Here is a 19,357-nt window from a genome sequence, read left to right as displayed (position 1 = left end):
TTCAGTATTAATCAATAAATTTTTCCTTCTGTAGGATGCTCAATGTGGAGAGGGAACACGAGTGAGGAACATCTCCTGTGTGGTTTATGATGGATCCATTGAAGATGTTGGCAAAGTAGTAGATGAGGAATTCTGTGGAGAAATAGAGCCTATTATAGATGGTGACAAGAAGATAATACTTGAGGAAACCTGCACTTTCCCTTGTCCAGGTAACAAAGCTGTTCAAATAGATGTTGCATTTCAAGATTGCTTGGGTGTCATTATAGCTATTAGGGCCTAGCATTAGCCACAGGCAATTAAATATTTTTCATCTGCTTTACTGATTGGATTCATCTATCAAATGACCAACAGAATTACTTTTTAGGAGTGGCTTCATGATAATCAATCAATTAGAAAAAATACTAGATTTTAAATTTATAAAAGACATGATCTCTCTGTCATAGATTGTATCTAAGACATTTTTATTTTTTTTCACAAAATCCATTGAAATAAAACCTGTATTTAACTCTATAAGAAAGGGTGTTGGTTTGCAGATAAATATTAGTGTTAAGTGTGTAGACTATGTAACAGCTTTATTAATACTTTTACCAGTGGCTAAATACTTGATGCCTTTTATGGGTGTCTAAGGAAGATAAGCTAAGATCTCTTATTTTTTCCTTTAGAGGTTTTATTCCAAATGAAACTAAAGTTTTTATCTCTGAGAAAACATGAGTACCTCCAGTTGTTTAGCTCTCTGGATGTGACATGCTCTGTCATTGCCTTTGTGAACTGAATCTAAAGGAGCTGTTTTGAATGATCACGTCCATGATGCTCATACTGAGAAGGATTAAGAGCATATAAGAGCTGTTTAATTTCCAGTAAAAACACTCCAGTTCATTCCAAACACTTACTTGTAGAATTTGAAGTATATTGCTGTTTTTCAATAGCTATTAATGATGAACCTTCAGAAGAGGTGATAAACTCCTTCAGTTCTAATGTAGCTGTTGTTTCATACCAGTACTCTATTTTCATTCTCTTGAAATTCTCCTCTTTCCCAGAGATTTTTTCCCAGTTCATTTCAGATTGGACTGAAGGTAAAGTTGTCTCAATAAATAGAAATTAATAAGAAATTGAGAGATTTCCATCACTGCTTTGTACATTGCATTCCAATTGCATAATTTTTATGTATTTTTACTTCTTAATTGGAAACTGGAAGAATACAGAGACTATAGTTATGTTTTCATATTAGTGAATTTTATTAAAAAAGTATAGTGGCTTACTGATTGCTTTAAAAATTTTGCTGAGCAGTGACCTGTTCTTCAACAATCTCACATTTAGCCAGCAAGAATAACTGCCTTATGGGGATGTGCTAATGATACGCTCCAGCTAATGTTTCCAAAAATCACTACTTGTTTTCGTATTATGTATACATCAGTTCGTCAATTATTCATTTCCTTGCATGCTTTCCTAAGGTTGGCAAATAAAATTCCTTCATTAATCAGGCATCCGGTCAACACAGTACTGATTATATCTGTCATCAGTATAATGCAAGGTAGCATGAATTTTTAATGGCTTTCTCTCTGAAATAATGAGAAGTAAGAGGTTTATTTATGAGTTTGTGCTCAGTCTAGTCCCATTTTCAACTGCAGTTTTAACAAAATGGTTTCTTTGTGTTGTGCCTCAGATCTTCCTTAAATGTTCTGAAGCTGATTGTGCTAATTAGTGTCATTAGTATCATTTTATTTTTCAGTTTTACACTACAGAATTCTACAGGTCTATTAGCCTAGCAAGAACATAGTCTGTTGAAATAGCAAGAACAGACATTTTAATCATGTTCTCATTTCCCTTTCTTGCAAAGGATGTTCCATCAGTTGCTTCTATGTCTATTTAGAGAAAGATAAGCAATAATTAATCTTCTTAATACTAGACAATGTTTCCTAAGATCAAAGATGAATTTAAAAAATATGTAAATTTATTATAAGACATAAAATGCACAATATCTTAAAATGTACAAAAATCTAGACATTGGGTAGAGCATTGCAAAGAGATTCATAATGAGGGTGATCTCATGGGACTGCTACAAGAAAGTAAAACTGCTTTAGAACAAATGGGCCCTTGTACAATCTTTATAATATTTTCTACGACACAGATATTCAGAGACTATCAAAATGTTATGATTTCTACACTATGAGTCAAGTTTAAAAAGAGGAATGAAAGGAACTAAAAAGAAGGAAAATGAAGAAACTGTACTTGGATATTTTGAAGACATATTCAGTGTAAAAAACTCTTTACATACACTGATCATTTTATAAAACTGCTCTTTGACAGGGGACTGTTACTTGAGAGAGTGGTCAGAATGGAGCCTTTGCCAACTAACCTGTTTTAATGGTGAGGATCTTGGTTTTGGAGGAGTACAAGTCCGATCTAGAGCAGTGATCATTCAGGACTTAGAGAATCAACACCTCTGTCCAGAACAGGCTTTGGAAACAAGACCATGCAATGGTAAGCACCAAAATATACTTCAGTCTGGTTCCTGTAAGAAAAAATACAGAACAACCATAATTTTGTTTTCTTTCTGTTCATAGTAGTGATTTTAGGCAAATGGAAATTTGATAAACAGAAATGCACTTGAATTGTTGTTTTCCATAGATCAACCATAAAGAAAAAAACTTTCAAGTGCTAACTATCATATGCTACTCCTCTAGAATTATTCTTTTTTAATGATATTTCTTTTTATATGGGACAAAGAGTTTCCCTATACATTTAGTAACATTAACAAAAATAAATCTCTGAGTTTTGATTCATAACCAGATTTAGGTTTCTTTTCACCCTTTGAATTGTTGATTGCATGACCATATCATTAAAATAGCTCACCCATGCTTACCACTGCTAGTAGACAAATTGTCTTAGAAAAGCAGTTTTCTGTATCAACTTGGCCATTCAGACGCTGGATCAGACAAAAAGGAATTTTATATTTATGATAGAGAGCTAAGGTGTAGAAGGACTCAATGATTCCAGATATCCCAGACCATATGAGATATGCACAGAAGAGCTGAGACATGAAGCCAGAAGCAGCCCAAGCCACTTCACCAAGCACTGGAGCACTGGCTGAAGCTCAGTGTCACCAGGAAAGGAACCTGACCCCTAAATGAGTTTTGCACAACAGATGGGCCACAACCATTATGAGCTTATTGGAAACATTTCTTGTACCCATTTACTGCATTAGGCTTGCTCATAATCCTAGTTAGTGTCTCAGACACATCTGGTCTATTCTCCATGTGTCCAGTAAGTGCCGAGACCCTGGGAGCTCCACATGTGTGGTTCAGTGCTGGATGAAGGAGAAAGGAGCATACTTAACAGCTATACAAGCCATTAATCATAATGAGTGTGGCCACAAAATGAGTATGGTCAGCTGATGAGTGTGGCTGCTCTAAAACCTTGTCATTAAATGTCTTGAAATGTGAATGTTCTCTGTGCAGATGGGCAATGCTACGAGTACAAGTGGATGGCTAGCCCATGGAAGGGATCTTCTCGGACTGTGTGGTGCCAAAGGTCAGATGGTTTAAATGTCACAGGTAACTACTCATTTTATATACACAAAAAAAAATCTGGAAAATGGGTGGATAATGAGTTTTCCCAACAAACCAAAAAAACCCCCCCCGCCCTTCCTGGGTATGAATCAAAATCATCATTTTGCATATTAAAGATGTTGTTTGTTTTCTAGAATCATGCTGCATGTAATGCTTATGGTAAATATAAATATTGTCTTATGTAGTGGACCTGAAATGTTTTACATTGTATATGTTTGGGGTTTTTTTTACCATAGGCATCTTTGCACTTCTAAATGTAGGGTTTCAAATTTCAGGCCTTAAACAAATGAAATTTTTATGTGTTACAGGTCATTTCAGTGCCTATACAAAGGCAGAGAAAGTTGCACAGCTTGATAATATCATCCATATATGATATATCGCCTTAAAGTTACAAAATATAAAATTTTCATAAATGTGCTAGTATGAGTTTATTTCTTTACTTCGATGCCATAAATCTGTATCAAGTTACATAATGGACTGCTAGGGGATGTTGTGACTTTTTGTGCAAGCCAAAGCACAAAAAGCATGAATTAGGAACTACTGAGATCTCAGAAGAAAACTTTCATATGAATCTATTTATATGGATTTATATATTGGCAATAGGGATTCATTTAAGCAAAGAGTTATGCATTTATTTAAATAATTTTTGTGTCAGACCAAGTGATAGTAAAAGAATCCCAGAGACTGTAAAAATATCCTCAATGCCAGCTGTTGTAAGGTCAGTCATAGCAGAGGGGCTGTTATTTATTGCCACCACAATACTTATTCATGGTGGAGTCCACCACTACTGTGTGTTGTGACAGTAGAAATGAAATATTTGTGTTATTTTTGCAAGGTGTTGAAATAATAGCTCAAAGTCTCTTGCAACCTTGTGGTGTAGGACTATTAAGATACCATCTTGTTCACAAGAATTGCAACAGGTTTTGCACCTTGATTGCTTCCTGCTTAGCTAAGATGTTTCTATGGTAAGTAAAACTATAAGAGAGAATTCTCATTGAGATTAATGTAGGATATTATCTATGAAAGGTCCTATAGGATTTGGAGTAAATACCATCTTGGAGATTACGGCTCTGAGATGTTAAAATCAGAGTATATTCATAAATCACAGTCAAATTAACATAATAATTTATTCTGATGTGATTGAATACAACCTTGTGATAAATTTTAGGAAGGACAAAAGTATGACTCTGTATTATTGGCAGATTTTTCATAATGGGATCTCCAAGGCAGACAAACCTCAGACCTATATTGTATCACGTTTTTTTCAAAGTTTGTTTGTACGTGACTTTAAGCTGTGATAAATCTCTGATTTGAAAGGAAGACTAATGGAATATTCCAGAACATGCAATCACTGGGCTCTGTTGCAACCCTACCCATGCAACACAAAACTATATTTTTTATATGTTTCTGTTAAATGCAAAAATATAGTTTTAATGGATTTTATGATAGTTTTCAAACGCAGTACTTCTATTGTACTAATATATATACTAGAGGGAACTTCTCTACATTAAATACACAGTAGTGAACCAGATTTTAATTTGCATTTGTACATTTTCTGAAAGGGTTTTGTATAAACTACAGTATTTATTAGTTCGTTCATGTGGTTCACACACATACACAATTAATTTAGATTGAGATCACCTATTTTGATTCAGAAGCAACCCATATCTTCTATTACTGTGTCTTGTCAGCCTTATTCTTGCACATTTGGATTCAACATAGTGTATTTTAATTCAGACATTATTAAATGATTGTTGTGAGTGCTGTTGGTATTTTAAGGTCTTTTTCTATTTACTTGCTTGCATAATATCACCGTCCTGAATAGTTCTTTTTTACTTGAAGGTGTTATTTCCCATGGGCGATGAGGCAACTCTTTCCTTCTGCTTCCTTGGATGACTGATATTTTATTACATAGATTCCCACAGGCATGTGATTTGTATGCTAGGATGTATGATTTTATTTTCTGGGGGTGGGGAAAACTTATGGCAACCAGCAGGGTTTCCTTTATTCTTCACCAGCCATCCCGTTAACACTTGGATCTACGTAACCACAACTAACTGCATCTGCTATGGTTGTGACCAACCTCAGCTATCAGGATTTCATCATCATATCCCACCAGTATAAAAATTGTATTAATTTTGGAGATGCATAATAAGTTTTCCTGTAGCAGAAAAAATTTTAAACAATATGATTCACACCCCTCTTCTATAAGCTAAAAGGAAACAGGTAAATTCAAACTGATTCTAAATGTATTTTAAAGTCATTCTGGCTGAAGTGATAGTGAAATCCCGATGGTGTGTACTGGTCTATAACAATAACTGCACTATATATAAAGCTGTATAAATGAAAAATAGGCCTGTATAAAAGGGAAAAGACTGAAACCCACATTATCATCAGTATTGTAATATTCAGTACATGCTTTACTGATAAATCTGCTTTCTTTCATAAAGTCTCAGACTAACATGAAGTCTTGATTCATAAAGACGTGTAAAAGTGACCCAGTAGCAGCAGAAAACAGGTATCCTTTCATAAACAGGATGAGCAACTTGTTTTCAGTTCAACAGGAAGAGATATAAATAAAAAAGGTGGTTTTATTTCTATTATGACCACAGTTTCAATACGTAAGTCATAAGGAGGGCCCTAGAGAACCAAATATGTTTCCTTGAGAACAACAAAGCATTTAAATTGGTTTTCTGGGCAATCCAAAAAAAGGGGAAAACAAAAGGCTCCATTGCCAAATATCAGTTCTCTAAAATGCACATGGAATTAAATACATTTGCTGTATCCTTACTCTACATATAAGAAAACACTTGATTCCAATTATACCCTCAAAAAGAAGGACTCTTACATTCAAATTAGCAGCCAGATTGTCATCCATGATATACTGCAGCAAGTAATTTCATCAGTGGTGAGGTATTACCATGTGAAAATATGATTTTCTGTCCTACAGGGGGCTGTTTAGTGATGCGCCAACCAGATGCTGACAGGTCATGTAACCCACCGTGCAGCCAACCCCACGCTTACTGCAGTGAGGTATGTGCTACTGCATTGGAGCATACAGCACCCCCATGAGGCCTTCCCACACATCTCTTGATTACAAAGATTATGCCAACAAAAAGTATTTTCAGTGATTTTACAAGTCACAAATTTGTTAAAACCCACCTCGCACCATTTTCTACCTTTCAATTAGATGTTAAATAGCTGATATGGTATGAACTTGCATAAAAATTTACAAAGAGGTTACTCTGCTGGCTAGCACTCATCAAAACAGTCTTATCTTCCAGTCATCCATGTTGCTATGCTTTAAGCCTCACAGAAAACCTTGTTTTTCCACTACACCTTGTAAAACACTTGTTCCCTGCAGACTAGGACATGCAGTTGTGAAGACGGATACACTGAAGTGATGTCCTCCGATGGCACACTCCAGCAGTGCACTCCCATCCCAGTGGTGGTCATCCCCACCATGGAGGACAAAAAGGGAGATGTGAAAACCAGTCGAGCTGTGAACCCTACCCAGCCTTCCAGTAACCAGACAGGACGAGGAAGGACCTGGTTTCTGCAGCCTTTTGGGCCAGGTGAAGTCATGCAATGAGCAGTTCTTAGCGCTAAGCACTGCTGCAGGGTCTGGCTTTCATATTTCTGTATACCTAGGAAGACCACAAGAACCCTTGACTGTTCATTTAAGAACGCAGACGTACTCTCACTGAAAACAAAGGAAGAGACACAGTAAACACCTAGCCCTCTCACTACACCATCAATATATTTGGTGAAATCTTATATTGCAGATTTCCTTTTAGTCACTCTACCTGTTAAAAGTCACAGAAGCTATTTGAAATGTGACTGTGAGTTTGCTGCAAAGGTGCAAGCCGGTTTATTAAATTGTGGTGTCTTAACCAATAATTCTCTTGACAGAGGAATGAAAGGATAGCACTGAAGAATGCAAATAGTAAAGGCTTCTTAAAATTTGCAGCACAAATTGTAGGAAAATAATTGGTATAGATATGCTAATGCTTTTCTGACATATCCATATTTAAACTAATTCATGTTAGTCAAATGCTAACCATATTACTGATATTTAACAGAGGCCTGCTCTAAGTCTCTATGAGCAGTATTTTCTTTTATGATGGACCATGTTCTTTAGAGCTGAGCAAAATCTTACATGCAAGAGTGATGTAAAATATAAGTTATTTAATAAAAAATACTTCATAAAGTCCATCATGTAATCAGATGTCAGTAAATATTTTTAGTCTTACTAAATCTTTGGATAAAAAAATTAATTATTCACATAAGAGATATGTTACTTGTTCAAAATATTATTAATATGGAAGACGGGAATTGGTTATCATCTTAAGTGTCTCTTAAGTCACATAGGGCTAAATATACTAATATACTTGTGTATTAGTGTGGTCATTTATTTCTAAAGGGTTTTTTTATGTTTTTAATTGCAGAATTGAAAGCAATATCTTTACATGCATAATCCATAAGGTATTTCCAGTTGAGATTTATAAAAATATTTCTAATATGCAGATTAAATAATGTTTGGGCTAGAAATTAGAAATACTTATATTAGATCCCATTAGTCCTACTAGTATTTACTATTATTTGTACTTTGATACCTGCAATACTTTGATATTATATTTGATACCTGCAATAAAATGGTCCTTACTCCAAGTACTTTAATCAAAAATAAAAAATAGAAAATCAAAATTTCTGGTCCTCTTTTTAAAGACAGCATCTCACCAAATATGTTATCATTTACTTATTTTAACTAATCCATCCTGAAAATGCCAGAGGGCATGTTGTAGCACGCAGAGTGATAGCAATAAGCAAATATCAGATAGTCACCCTCAACAGTTTAGGAATACGAATGCTCATGTGAGCTCATGGAGCAAGGTACATTTGAGAAACTTCATGAAAACTCTCCAATTTGATGTAATTTGAGCTGGGGAGGAGACGTAGCTCAGTTCAGATAATCTTAAACATACTCAACAGAATGAATACTTTATGCAGTGAAGTTATGAGCAAATGCGAGAGAAAGTGAATATTTTCCAATTCTGATGAGATTTAGGCTTGATTGTTTTATTTCAGGATTGGATATCTATTGGAAGGGTTGGGGTTTACTCTGGCATGATTATTTTTTTCCTCACAGTTTCTAAGTCTAGATCTAAAATAGGTCTTTCATTTTCTTCCACAAATTACATTGCAGTTCCAGAAAAGAGGGTATTAAAACTGTCCTCTTCAAATATCTGGGCTGAGGTATTACCACAAAAAGATGAATCTGAGATTCCAATTCCCTTGCATACTTAGAAATAATCTGTCCAGAGAGAATTCAGAAAGCCTGAGTCAGAGGTCAGTAGTTGCATAATAGGAATGACCTCATTAGCAGAGTTCCTTGCTTTGACAAAAACAAATAAATCTGTATACAAGACATTGCCAGCCTTTTTTTCAAGGAGATGTTACTATTTTAAAAGAAGCCAACCTGAAAAAAACCTAAGCCTCTTACATTTACCAATGGAAATAAGCCAAGGAGAGAGGAAACTAACCTATTTAGCAGTACTAAAGTCTGAATTCTTCTCATTGACATTATTGTATCATAGGTTATGTCAGGTCAAATCTACTGTTCCATTAATCTTTAATGGATCAGTTATTTCAGTTATGTCAGTTATTATCAGTTATAATGTTTCATTAGGTTGATTAAGGTAATGAAGGTAAAATGTTCTGATATTGATTAGTCTGGAACAACTTGTCCACAAGACAGCAAGACTTTGCATCACTGCAGAGCAGAAGGCCTGAGCTTAACTGCATGGCAATGGAGAGCACTACTGTATAACCAAGCAATCTTAGTCTAACTTCTGTCAATATTATTGTGGAAATGAAAACTGCATTGATGGTGTCTTTTGGTTCTGAAGAGCTAACAAGAAGCACTAAGTGTTTGGTCAGAAAAATTTTAGCTGTATTTCCTTACATTGAAAATACACGCAACTTGTACCACTTGAATATGAAATAATTCAGTTTTATAAAGGGTGATTTTTTTTGTTGTCAAGGAGATGCAACAAGGCTAGCTAATCCCCTGGAAAACAATGCTAGTAAAAAGCCATTTAGAAATTTGAAAAATGAGTTGGATAAAACTAGTGTCTCAAAAAGCATGCACTCCTTTCGTTGTGATATGATCACTTGGGGGCAGGGCAAAACCCCACTGACAAAGCCACATCATTTTCCTCTTCCTTTTTCTGAAGCAAGAAGGAGAGTGGTATGTATGCCCAAATCTCCAGGGACATGTCCAAAATACAAACTGCACGGGCTGCACATAAATACAGACCTTATCAACAGACAGTTGTTTTATTTAGGAGCATGGGCTAGGGGTTTTTTGTGTATTTTCACTTTGTAAGGGGAAGCTATTTATGACAGCAAAACTTGCATTTAGTAGGGAAAGAAATTTTAAAATTTTGCTACTTTATGCAGTAGTAAAAGTTGTGTATGTGCAGCTAAGGGATGGATGACGTACAGCATGCTAAGGGCATTTAAAAACATACAAGTAAATAGGAACAAGAATTAAAATAACAGACAGATTGCTTTACCAGAGCTAGAATAGAAAGTGATACTAAATGAGTCCCAGGCTGATGCACTGCCCTGTGATCACACTGAGGGATTGCTCACTACCAGAGGGCCCCAAAGCTGAGGTTCTGGGTCTCTCACCTGCTGCCTCTGCCCCAGATCTCAGTTCCATTTGAATTATCCTGACTCCAACTGAAAAGCAGAGCACAGAGAAGTCATTGCTCAATTATTTAACAATATTTACTCTGATTAAACTGTAATTTCTAGTCAAGACATTTATTTTGGATTATTAAAGTATTTCTATGCTATATCAGAACTAATAATTCAACTAGACTAACTCAAACACTACTGACTAACATTCATTCCTTTTAGATGGGAGGCTGAAGACCTGGGTTTATGGTGTAGCTGCCGGTGCATTTGTTTTACTCATCTTTATTGTTTCTATGATCTATCTAGCCTGGTGAGTTCTTTAATTATTTATAAGAAAACAGTCCCCTCACAGACTGTAATGAAAATGTTTACATCTGCTGCTGTAGAAACTGCAGACACTTCTGTGAACTGCAGTGTTTAATTTGCCTTGTCCTTTTGTCCAGACTCAGGTTAGCAGTTTCTGGTTGCACTCTAGATGATGGATCACCACATACTCTTCTGAATGTATAAGAACTTACAAACATGGGGTAGCTTAGTGTACAGCTCATTTTTGCTCAGTTTATCTTGGTTTTTATATACAATGTCCAGAATAATTTTATTGTGTCTGTATCAAAAAATGCTGAGAGAAATAGCAGCAAGGACATTGAGTAACCAGAAAAATCATATTTTATATCTGACAAGATATGGAGATACAGAACCAGAAAAAAATCTGAAAGCTTTCTCATCTTTTTAATACATGAAAGAATTCTTTTTTGAGCAAGTCACCTTTGAGAATGTGCTCCCTGAAGTTTTCTAGGTCCTGCTATGAATTTCTGATCCAGAGGACAGTGCAGGTGAAAGGTGAGGGAAGTGTGGTCATATACATCAGGCTCTTGACTGTACTGCATTAGTAGGTGTTTGGCGAGCTTCTGGGTATGTTTGCCATTCAGTAAACTTTGCCCAAAACCTCACTTCTGTCTAGGTAATATAAAAATTCATTTGGGTTTTTTTTCTTGTTTTTTGTTTGATTCATTGTTTTTTGTGGGTTTCATTGTTTTGTTGTTTGTTTTGGTTTTGTTGTTGTGCTTTGTTTGTTTGGGTTTTCTTTGTGGTCTTTCTGTTTTGGTTAGTTGGTTGGTTTTTTGGGGAGTGGGGCTTGAGGAAAAGGAAATCCATTAGCATTCAACAACCACAGATTATTTGGACTGGAACCTGTGGCTAGTCATTGTAACAAAAAGTTTCATATAAAAGATTCAGATTTGAGCAGCCTAAGTCACATGGCTTAAATAAGATTTTGGACAAGACTGAGGATGCACAGGCCTGATTTAAAGAAATGTTACATTGTGGTCTAAAAGAAGATTAGTGCTAAAGCATGGATATTCATTTTCCTTTGACCTGGTAATTTTTTAAAACTTTATCAAATGGATTGGAAATACTGCTGGATTAAATTCTAATTCAAGGCTAGAAAAGGAATGTTATGGCAAACAACTATACCTCTGCTATTAATGACTGGTTTGATTATAACATATAGAAGTAATTGTAGGCATTCCAGCAAGTATAATGAGATAAAACCAATCAAAGGGCATTTGATTCTTTCCTGTGGAAACCCTTGATGTGTCAAGAGCAGTTTAATATTTGAGTCACGTAATTTAAAAGAACCTGATTGCAGCTTTGATTCATGACCAAATATTGCATGGCAGGCTCTGAATTCTTCTGAAAACTGGGTGATGTTGCAGGAGTACCTGCCAAGGATTTCATCAAGTCACATCAGCATCATAACAGCTTGTTTCTGAACAACTGAGCTTTCAATTAGATATTGCTTTGGGTTGATTAAGGGATAATTAGTGTTCCCAGTGAAGGTTTTAGGGTTATAGCTTTTATAAACAAACAACTGAATGTATTATCAGCATGCTCATCTTCATTTAAGACTTTTGTACGTTATTAGTTGCTTTTTCTATTTACAAATTATCTTATCGTTTCAGCAAAAAGCCAAAGAAGCCCCAGAGAAGGCAGAACAACCGACTGAAACCTTTAACCTTGGCTTATGATGGAGACGCAGACATGTAAACTACAACTTCTTGTGGTGACAAATGGAGTTTAAGCTATAGGAATGAAGTCAGAAGGTGTCCAAAGCCACAGGGATTTTCTATGGAGTGGATTAAGTGTTTTGAAATTTTCTTTTTTGTAACTGCACCATAGATAAAGAAAGATGGATTTCATAATGCCTACTGATATTCAAGGTATTATTGCTTTACTTTAGACCATCAGCACCGAGAAATCAGGCAGAATCACATTAATAGACACTGCAGTTGGAGATTTGTGGTGTTTCCTCAGTCTTAGAACTGAGCACCACTTCTGCCTCCAGAATACTGTATCTGACATAGTATTAACACTTGGAAGCCCCTGCATCATTAACCAAGTATAATCAGTACGCATGAGGAGTTTGTACCAAGCTGTCTACGACTCTTTATATTCAAACATAACATATATACTTGGTTGAACCATATGTATTACTCTATCAGATTATATATGTGATGAAGAGCATTTTAGTGCTTAGTACAATATTAACTTTTAACTGGGATTAATCCACTGAGCAAGTTCAACAGTTTGCCAGTTGATGATAACTTGTGTTAACCTGCATTTCAGAGGGCAATGACTCACTTGCAAAATTCTGTCCTGTTACCACTCCAAATTATAAAGGCCTCATGTGTACATCCAGAGAGGAGGCATTCTCAGATTCACTATTTTCTAGTGGTTGGTGTCTGGAAAAAATACCTGCTGTAAATGTTACAATACGTTTCTACTTTCTCTAACTCAAACTGTTGCCTGCATCTTTTTTGCTACATGTAAGGCAAATTTTTGCACTATATTAGTGCAGCATGATATGCACTTAACTAGTATTGCCATAGAAACTGCCTCTTTTCAGAAAGGATAATGATGTATCTTGTGCAAGGAGTGTCAAGCAGACAGGTCTTGAATCCTGAAGAGAGTAGTGTTCAGTTTGGACTGCGACGGGATGGAATCAGCTACGACGTTTGCTGTACACACACCGTTCCCCATCACAGCAGCCACTTGTACTCTACACCATGGCAGTAATACAAGTGTCTGGTTTCTTGCCCCATCTACCTATACTGGTATAGATTGTCCTGCTGGTTTCTAATTGTACTTTGAAGGCTGTTTATGACTAGATTTTTTATATTTGTTAACTTTGTTAGAAAAAAAAAAGAAAAGAAAAAGAAAAGTGGTTGCCCTGTAATCCTGAGTGACATACTTCTTGTCTAAAAAGGTGTTTTGATTGTTCAACTAAAATAAAATGGTTTTACTTTTTTTCCTTCTGTTAATGAGAGCTCTTTCACTGTTACTGGCAGTGCAATACTCAGAGATGTTTTGTCTTTTCTAATTAGGATATTTCAATAGACTCTTTTAATTATTCAGTTAAAATCCTGAGTGTGCTGGCAAGTAAACAATAAGATCAGTAGTTCTGCCATTTTAATACTCATGACTTTTAAAAAAACTCTGGCAGTATGAAAACTCACTGTTAACCTCTTCCATGCTTATGGCTTTTCAGTGTTAGGCTTCCAAGATGGAGCTCATTGACTTGCCACTCATGTGACATGGCTGTTACGGATGTGCTCCATGACCTGAGAAGGGTTATTCTCCTCAAATGGCTTCTGTGTCCAGCCGGAACGTACAAGTGACTGTGCCACTACTAAGCAATACAAAACTTTATCAGGCAACCTCTCAAAAAGAATTGTTACATAAAGTTCAATATTAGGTTCTCAGGTCTTTTTTATAACCTAAACCACTTCTGCCTACTCATCACTCTATTTGCTCAAGAAGCACCAGTTTTTGCACACTGAGTGAAACTAACTTTGCAAACTTTGGCCCAGATCCACTGAAATCAATGGCAAGACTCTCATGGACATCATATCTGCTCTTAAAAATACAAACCTTTGTTCTATGTAGAATAATTCTTGAAACCAATGAGCATTTCGTGGATATTCAAGAGAGATTATGGTCCCACTTTAACTTAGCTGCCACTTTAGCTGCCATACTACCAGTGTGATGTTACTGCATCAAGAAAATTACCTTCATCCCACTGTGTAGGTTTTCCCCAAATGGGAATGATGAGCAGAGGAACAATGGTAATAATATTTGGTGCAGGTTTAATTTCTCATTTTATACCTTGATCCAGCTGCAGCTGATGAAGTTTCATGGCCACCTGCCACAGCAGTGGTTCATTCATATATGTGTTTCAGGACTGGAGTATTCAGTCTTACATCACTTTATAAAGGTCCACTGCAAAAATACAAATATTGATAATTTTAATTTTCAGCATTCTTGAGTAGAAAACAAGAAAAAACTGCTTGGTTCCTCTTTTGTCAGACACCAAAAAAAGCCCATGGAAAAATGATATTTATTAAAGAACAATAAATACATGTGAAAACAGATTTTATAATGATTTCTGGTTTTTTAATAGTCTGATTCTGTGTTGTTGAATAGTTTTGAACCAAGAAGGCATTGAGGGAACAGGGTTTCTTTCATTGGCAATGAGTCATCTTTATTTATGACACTGGTGGTCTTAGCAGGAGCTGTTGCCGAGTTCTTGCCTTGAAGAATTTTATGTCCTAAATCTAAGTATTTAATAACTTAAAGGTATGACATCTCCTTTTCCTTACCACATTAAATGGATAAACAGAGAGATATGAGGGGGATTTTAAGTCTGTTTGGCCTTTGCAATCCATGCAAGTATTTTAGTATGTGTTACATTTTATATCTGATCAGTGAATATCTGGTGCCCATCTGCATCATACTAGGGCTGCATTTAAAATCTAGAGTGTGTTTTTATTATTATTTTTTCTATACAAAACAAAGTGCATGGAAATTTGAAGCCAGAGTGGCTTCCCTCATTATCAAGAAAAAGAGACTAGGCTGTAAGGAAGGCTGAAATTTTAGGTAAATCTAAATGTTGCAAAGGTGATTAAGCCCTCTAGCATTGAAATTGAAGTAAATAATATGTGAATTATCAATATAGAATGAAAAGCAATTTGCTTTAAAAATCAGAGTGCTTCTACAAATCCAGTGCCTAAAGCAGCCACTACTGTAGATTATTAGTTTGTGAAAGTAATGTTTCCAGTGATCAAATAAACCATTCAGAAAATAGCAAAGTAGGTATTTTCCTGTTGATGTGGTGGTTTATATTTTTCTTTTAAAAACTGTAGTTTCTAGCTTACTGTGTCTGCTTTGAGTCCTGGAGCAATTCCTTTTTGAAGCTTTGATGCAACTGCACAAGCCTGTTTATATTTGGTATAAAGCATCAATTTTGAAACCCCCTTCCTCCCGCCAAAATGTAATAAAATTTTTTTCCAATCTTACAATTTGAAGAAAGCAATTGAAAAAGTCTATGTGTAAATCACTGTAAAATATATCTTGAATTAAATGGAAATCTGTCTTTTTACCTTTATGTAAATCGTTAAGAGTTAAGAGTTTATTTTGCCTAACTTAATTTACTTGAATATTTATTTTGTAGAACGAGGAGGCAGCTGTCTGAGGAATGTTTACTTTTTTTTTTGGTTAATGTTAATTTGTAAATTGTGTAATGCATTTTTATTTTTTAAATTATGTACATTTCTTTTTTAATGCACAAAATGTTTACGTACAACTACTACTGCAAATTTGTGTATATTGTCACTAAGCTTTATTCAGTTAATACAGATGATGGGAAAATGTAACAAGTCTTACATTTTCATCTGGGTTATTTTTACATAACTGATGTATTGCTGACAATAAATATAAACACAAAATCATTTAATGTCTTTTTTAATAAATGTAGTATTCTATGCTGGGATAGAGTAACAATAAAAGCCAGATCCCTAAAATATGACCATCTTTTAAATAGTCTCTTCTTTTTTCTGAAAGGCATTAGCAAACATATTCTTGTTAAAAATTAGTCTTTCTATTTAAAAAGAAAAATACTTTCTGATGCTATGGTAACAATCAAGTCTGTTGCTACAGTCCTAGCTGACCTGGAAATTTACAAAACATATTTTATCAAGTGATAAATATCCAATAAATGAAATTGTAAAAAATAACCTTTTCTTCCTTGCCACTTTTATATCAGAAAAAACAACCCGTCTGTAGAAAATAAGGGGTCAATCAAGATCTCACTAAAAGACACCTATTCACTTCAAGTCAAGCTGAATCTCTCACTGTCCCTACACAAGAAGAAAAAGAACAAAAGAAGTCACTTTGCACTTTTTCATGATTGCTCATATTCAATCTCTGTGCTCTCCCAAATGCAATTCTTTTCATGTCCAGTTCTGCTGTGTAATTTTCACAGCATATCATGGGGGTTTTTCCTGTTTCAGTAGCTATTACCTCCCCAGTAACCTTTCCAAGCAAACCCCTAAAAGATTTAAACACAATTTTGAGAGCACACAACTCTGATTTTCAAGGCATTTCAGGATTTTCACAAGTAATTCCCACCTACCTTTTCTCCTGCTGGAATCCACAGAAAAACCGCAGAAGCATTGATCTTCAATTCCCACCTAAAACATAATAGATGAATAGAGGAATTTCAAGATCATTTAAATGTGTTTAATTCAATACAGGCAAAAATTCTGTAAACAGTTAAAAAACATCTGAGAAGAAAATTTAAATTCTCATTTAAATTTAGAGAATTAGTTGTGATATAATGAAGATGATAGAGTCTTCACATTCAGTAAAGAAAATGTGGTAGGATTTTGGCAACTGTTTGCAAGACTTTTGAATTAATGGGAAAGAGTCATTTTTATTTTAAAAAGAATCCCAAAACATTAGAGGAGAGTATGATTTTCTAGTACAAGTGTGATGAAAGAACATGAAGTGAGAGGTAAATCAAGAGACTTAGATAAGCTTTGCAAATGTTTTAGCCTTCTAGTAATGTGAAAACCTACAATATTGGAGAACCCAGAAGATCTAGAAAATTATCCTGCTGAAACAGAAGTGAATTTGAGCAGCTTGAGCTACTTGGCATCACTATCAGTTTAGCTACAGAAAATGTTATCTCTAAATTTTCTGATTTTTGGTTTTGTTTTTGGTTTGTTTTGTTTTGCTTTGGGGTTTTTTTGATACAGGAGAGCTGGCTGTCTATCCAAAAGTAGGTCATGACCAGGCAGATGAACAAACACTTGCATTTTTTTGGGACAGGGTAGGGATGGGTTGGGTGTGTATGTGTGTGTATATCTTAGTCTCTGCTTGCCCATTCATCTATTTTTCACCAGAGGCTGAGGGTGTGTCATTTTGCTTTCCTTCATTTGGGAAGTGCCCCTGGTTGTGGAGGGCATTTCCTGTGGGGACATCCTGGTGAAGCATCTCTACATCCTTTAGTAAACAGGCATCTTTTCTGAGTCCTACTTAAACAGAAAAGTGGGAAGGTCTTGGGATTTCTGCTGGTCAGAGTGACCCCAAGATGCGTTAGAAAGTCTCTTTTCCCAGCCCAGCAGTTGAAGAAGGAGTCAGGATTCATCTGTTCTTGTTCTCAAGGTTGTTTATTGTTTCTTATCTGTAAAATTCTTTCTCTGGCCTGACAAGGTTTGTTCAGCAGGTCAGACAGAGGCACATTGATGCCCTCAAGGCACTGTTACCTTTTTATACTAAAAACTACATGTACATTATTTACAATAGTTTCCCAATGCCTATCACCTATGTAAGACAGTGAGTTTCTACCTTAAACCAAGCCAAAAGTGCTAGCATCACCCAGAACATGGAGGTTAGGAAGAAGAAAGAAGAAGGACAGGGTATGCCCAAATTCCTCCATCTTGTGACACTGAGCCCCCATTCTAAAAACCCCAAAAATCTATTTTTCACCCCATGACAAACTAACTATTATTCTACTTAAACTCTCTTGACTTGTAATTCTTCATACAAAGGTGGTAATTTTTTCCATGGGTCAAAATCAAAGTCAGAGGTGTCTTGGGCTCTGTGCCAAGGTCTCTGAGCCCCCTGGCAGGGGTTCAAGCCATCCAGGACAGCCAGAGAGATGTCCTGAGTTCCAACAGGAAGGTTTACTTCATGGCACATCTGAAATGATGTTGGGCATATGCCATTCCTCTTTGTGCTGTCAGGCAGCTCTGCTCTGGGACAGGGCTGAGCCTCAGGAGAGCACAGCAGTGTCAGGGTGACAGGTTGTTAACACCAACCTGTGGCTAAATCCACACCCCTGGCCCTTCCAGCCTGAAGGACAAGCCATTTCTGGGACTGACACTCTGAGCTGCCTTGGCAAGTTGATGCTGTTGGATGCTGCCTAATCCTGCTCATCCTGGTTTGGTCAGGTAACAGCTCTGCTGGAAAGAGGTGGGTGGAAGACGTGCTGAGCACAGCTCAGCTGCAGGCCCTGGCACTGGGGGAGGCAGAGCACACAGCCTGCATGGACAGAGCTTGAAGGAGGCTATTATACCCCCAACCCCCCAGCCTCCTTAAGGCTCTGCTGGGAGCCCTAGGACTGATTTGGACCCCCTTTAGGCAAGGGAAAAGTCCTTTGATTTGTCACTATGGCGAAAGTAAAACTTAGCCACAGGATCATAATCCATGATCATAGCTCTTGTTGTTTTCCGTTTTCAAAGAAATCTCTTTTCAAACAGTTCAAGTACTAAACCTATTTATTTATATTATGGGTTGATGTATATAAAAATCTTTGTCTTTTCTGAGAAAATAGGATTTGGTACTTGTCAATTTATAGATGAGGGTTTAGAGGCTCCCGTGTCTGTTTTAATACTTTGTGGACTTTATTCAGAACCTAGCCCTTAAATTTATCAGAATTATATTCCAAAATAGCAATTATAAAATTAATGAGGTTTTCTTTTATTTTCAAAACTACCCTTCAGAGTATCATATAATTCTTTAAAATGGCAGAAAATTGTTTCTCAATCAGTTTTGTTTAGCTTACAAATAAAAAATGTTTCATCACAATTTCAGTGTTGCATTTCAAAACAAATATAATTTTTTCCTTCTCTGAATAATTACAATTCAAGAGCAAACCCTCTTTCTTACCTATACATGGCAAAATGTGACTTAATTCTCAGCTTCTTAACTCCTTCCAGTGCTGCTCCTTAAGATATCTATAG

General features: G+C 36.0%; 1 protein-coding gene across 1 annotated transcript in view; it reads left to right on the top strand.

Annotated features, from left to right (window-relative positions):
* The window catches only part of THSD7A (thrombospondin type 1 domain containing 7A), a 188,871-nt gene extending 172,526 nt beyond the window's left edge, over window positions 1-16,345 (top strand). The window contains exons 23-29 of the mRNA XM_066553941.1: window positions 35-209; window positions 2,308-2,481; window positions 3,459-3,554; window positions 6,520-6,602; window positions 6,934-7,144; window positions 10,497-10,584; window positions 12,236-16,345. Coding sequence (XP_066410038.1) covers window positions 35-209; window positions 2,308-2,481; window positions 3,459-3,554; window positions 6,520-6,602; window positions 6,934-7,144; window positions 10,497-10,584; window positions 12,236-12,320 — 912 coding nt within the window. The 3' untranslated portion in view covers window positions 12,321-16,345. The remainder of the gene's footprint in view (window positions 1-34; window positions 210-2,307; window positions 2,482-3,458; window positions 3,555-6,519; window positions 6,603-6,933; window positions 7,145-10,496; window positions 10,585-12,235) is intronic.
* Window positions 16,346-19,357: the final 3,012 nt, after the last annotated feature.

Source organism: Molothrus aeneus, chromosome 1 (genome assembly GCF_037042795.1).
Source record: "Molothrus aeneus isolate 106 chromosome 1, BPBGC_Maene_1.0, whole genome shotgun sequence".
Lineage (NCBI taxonomy): Eukaryota > Metazoa > Chordata > Aves > Passeriformes > Icteridae > Molothrus > Molothrus aeneus.
Note: the sequence above shows the minus strand (reverse complement) of the source record. Positions and strands in the feature narration are given on the sequence as shown.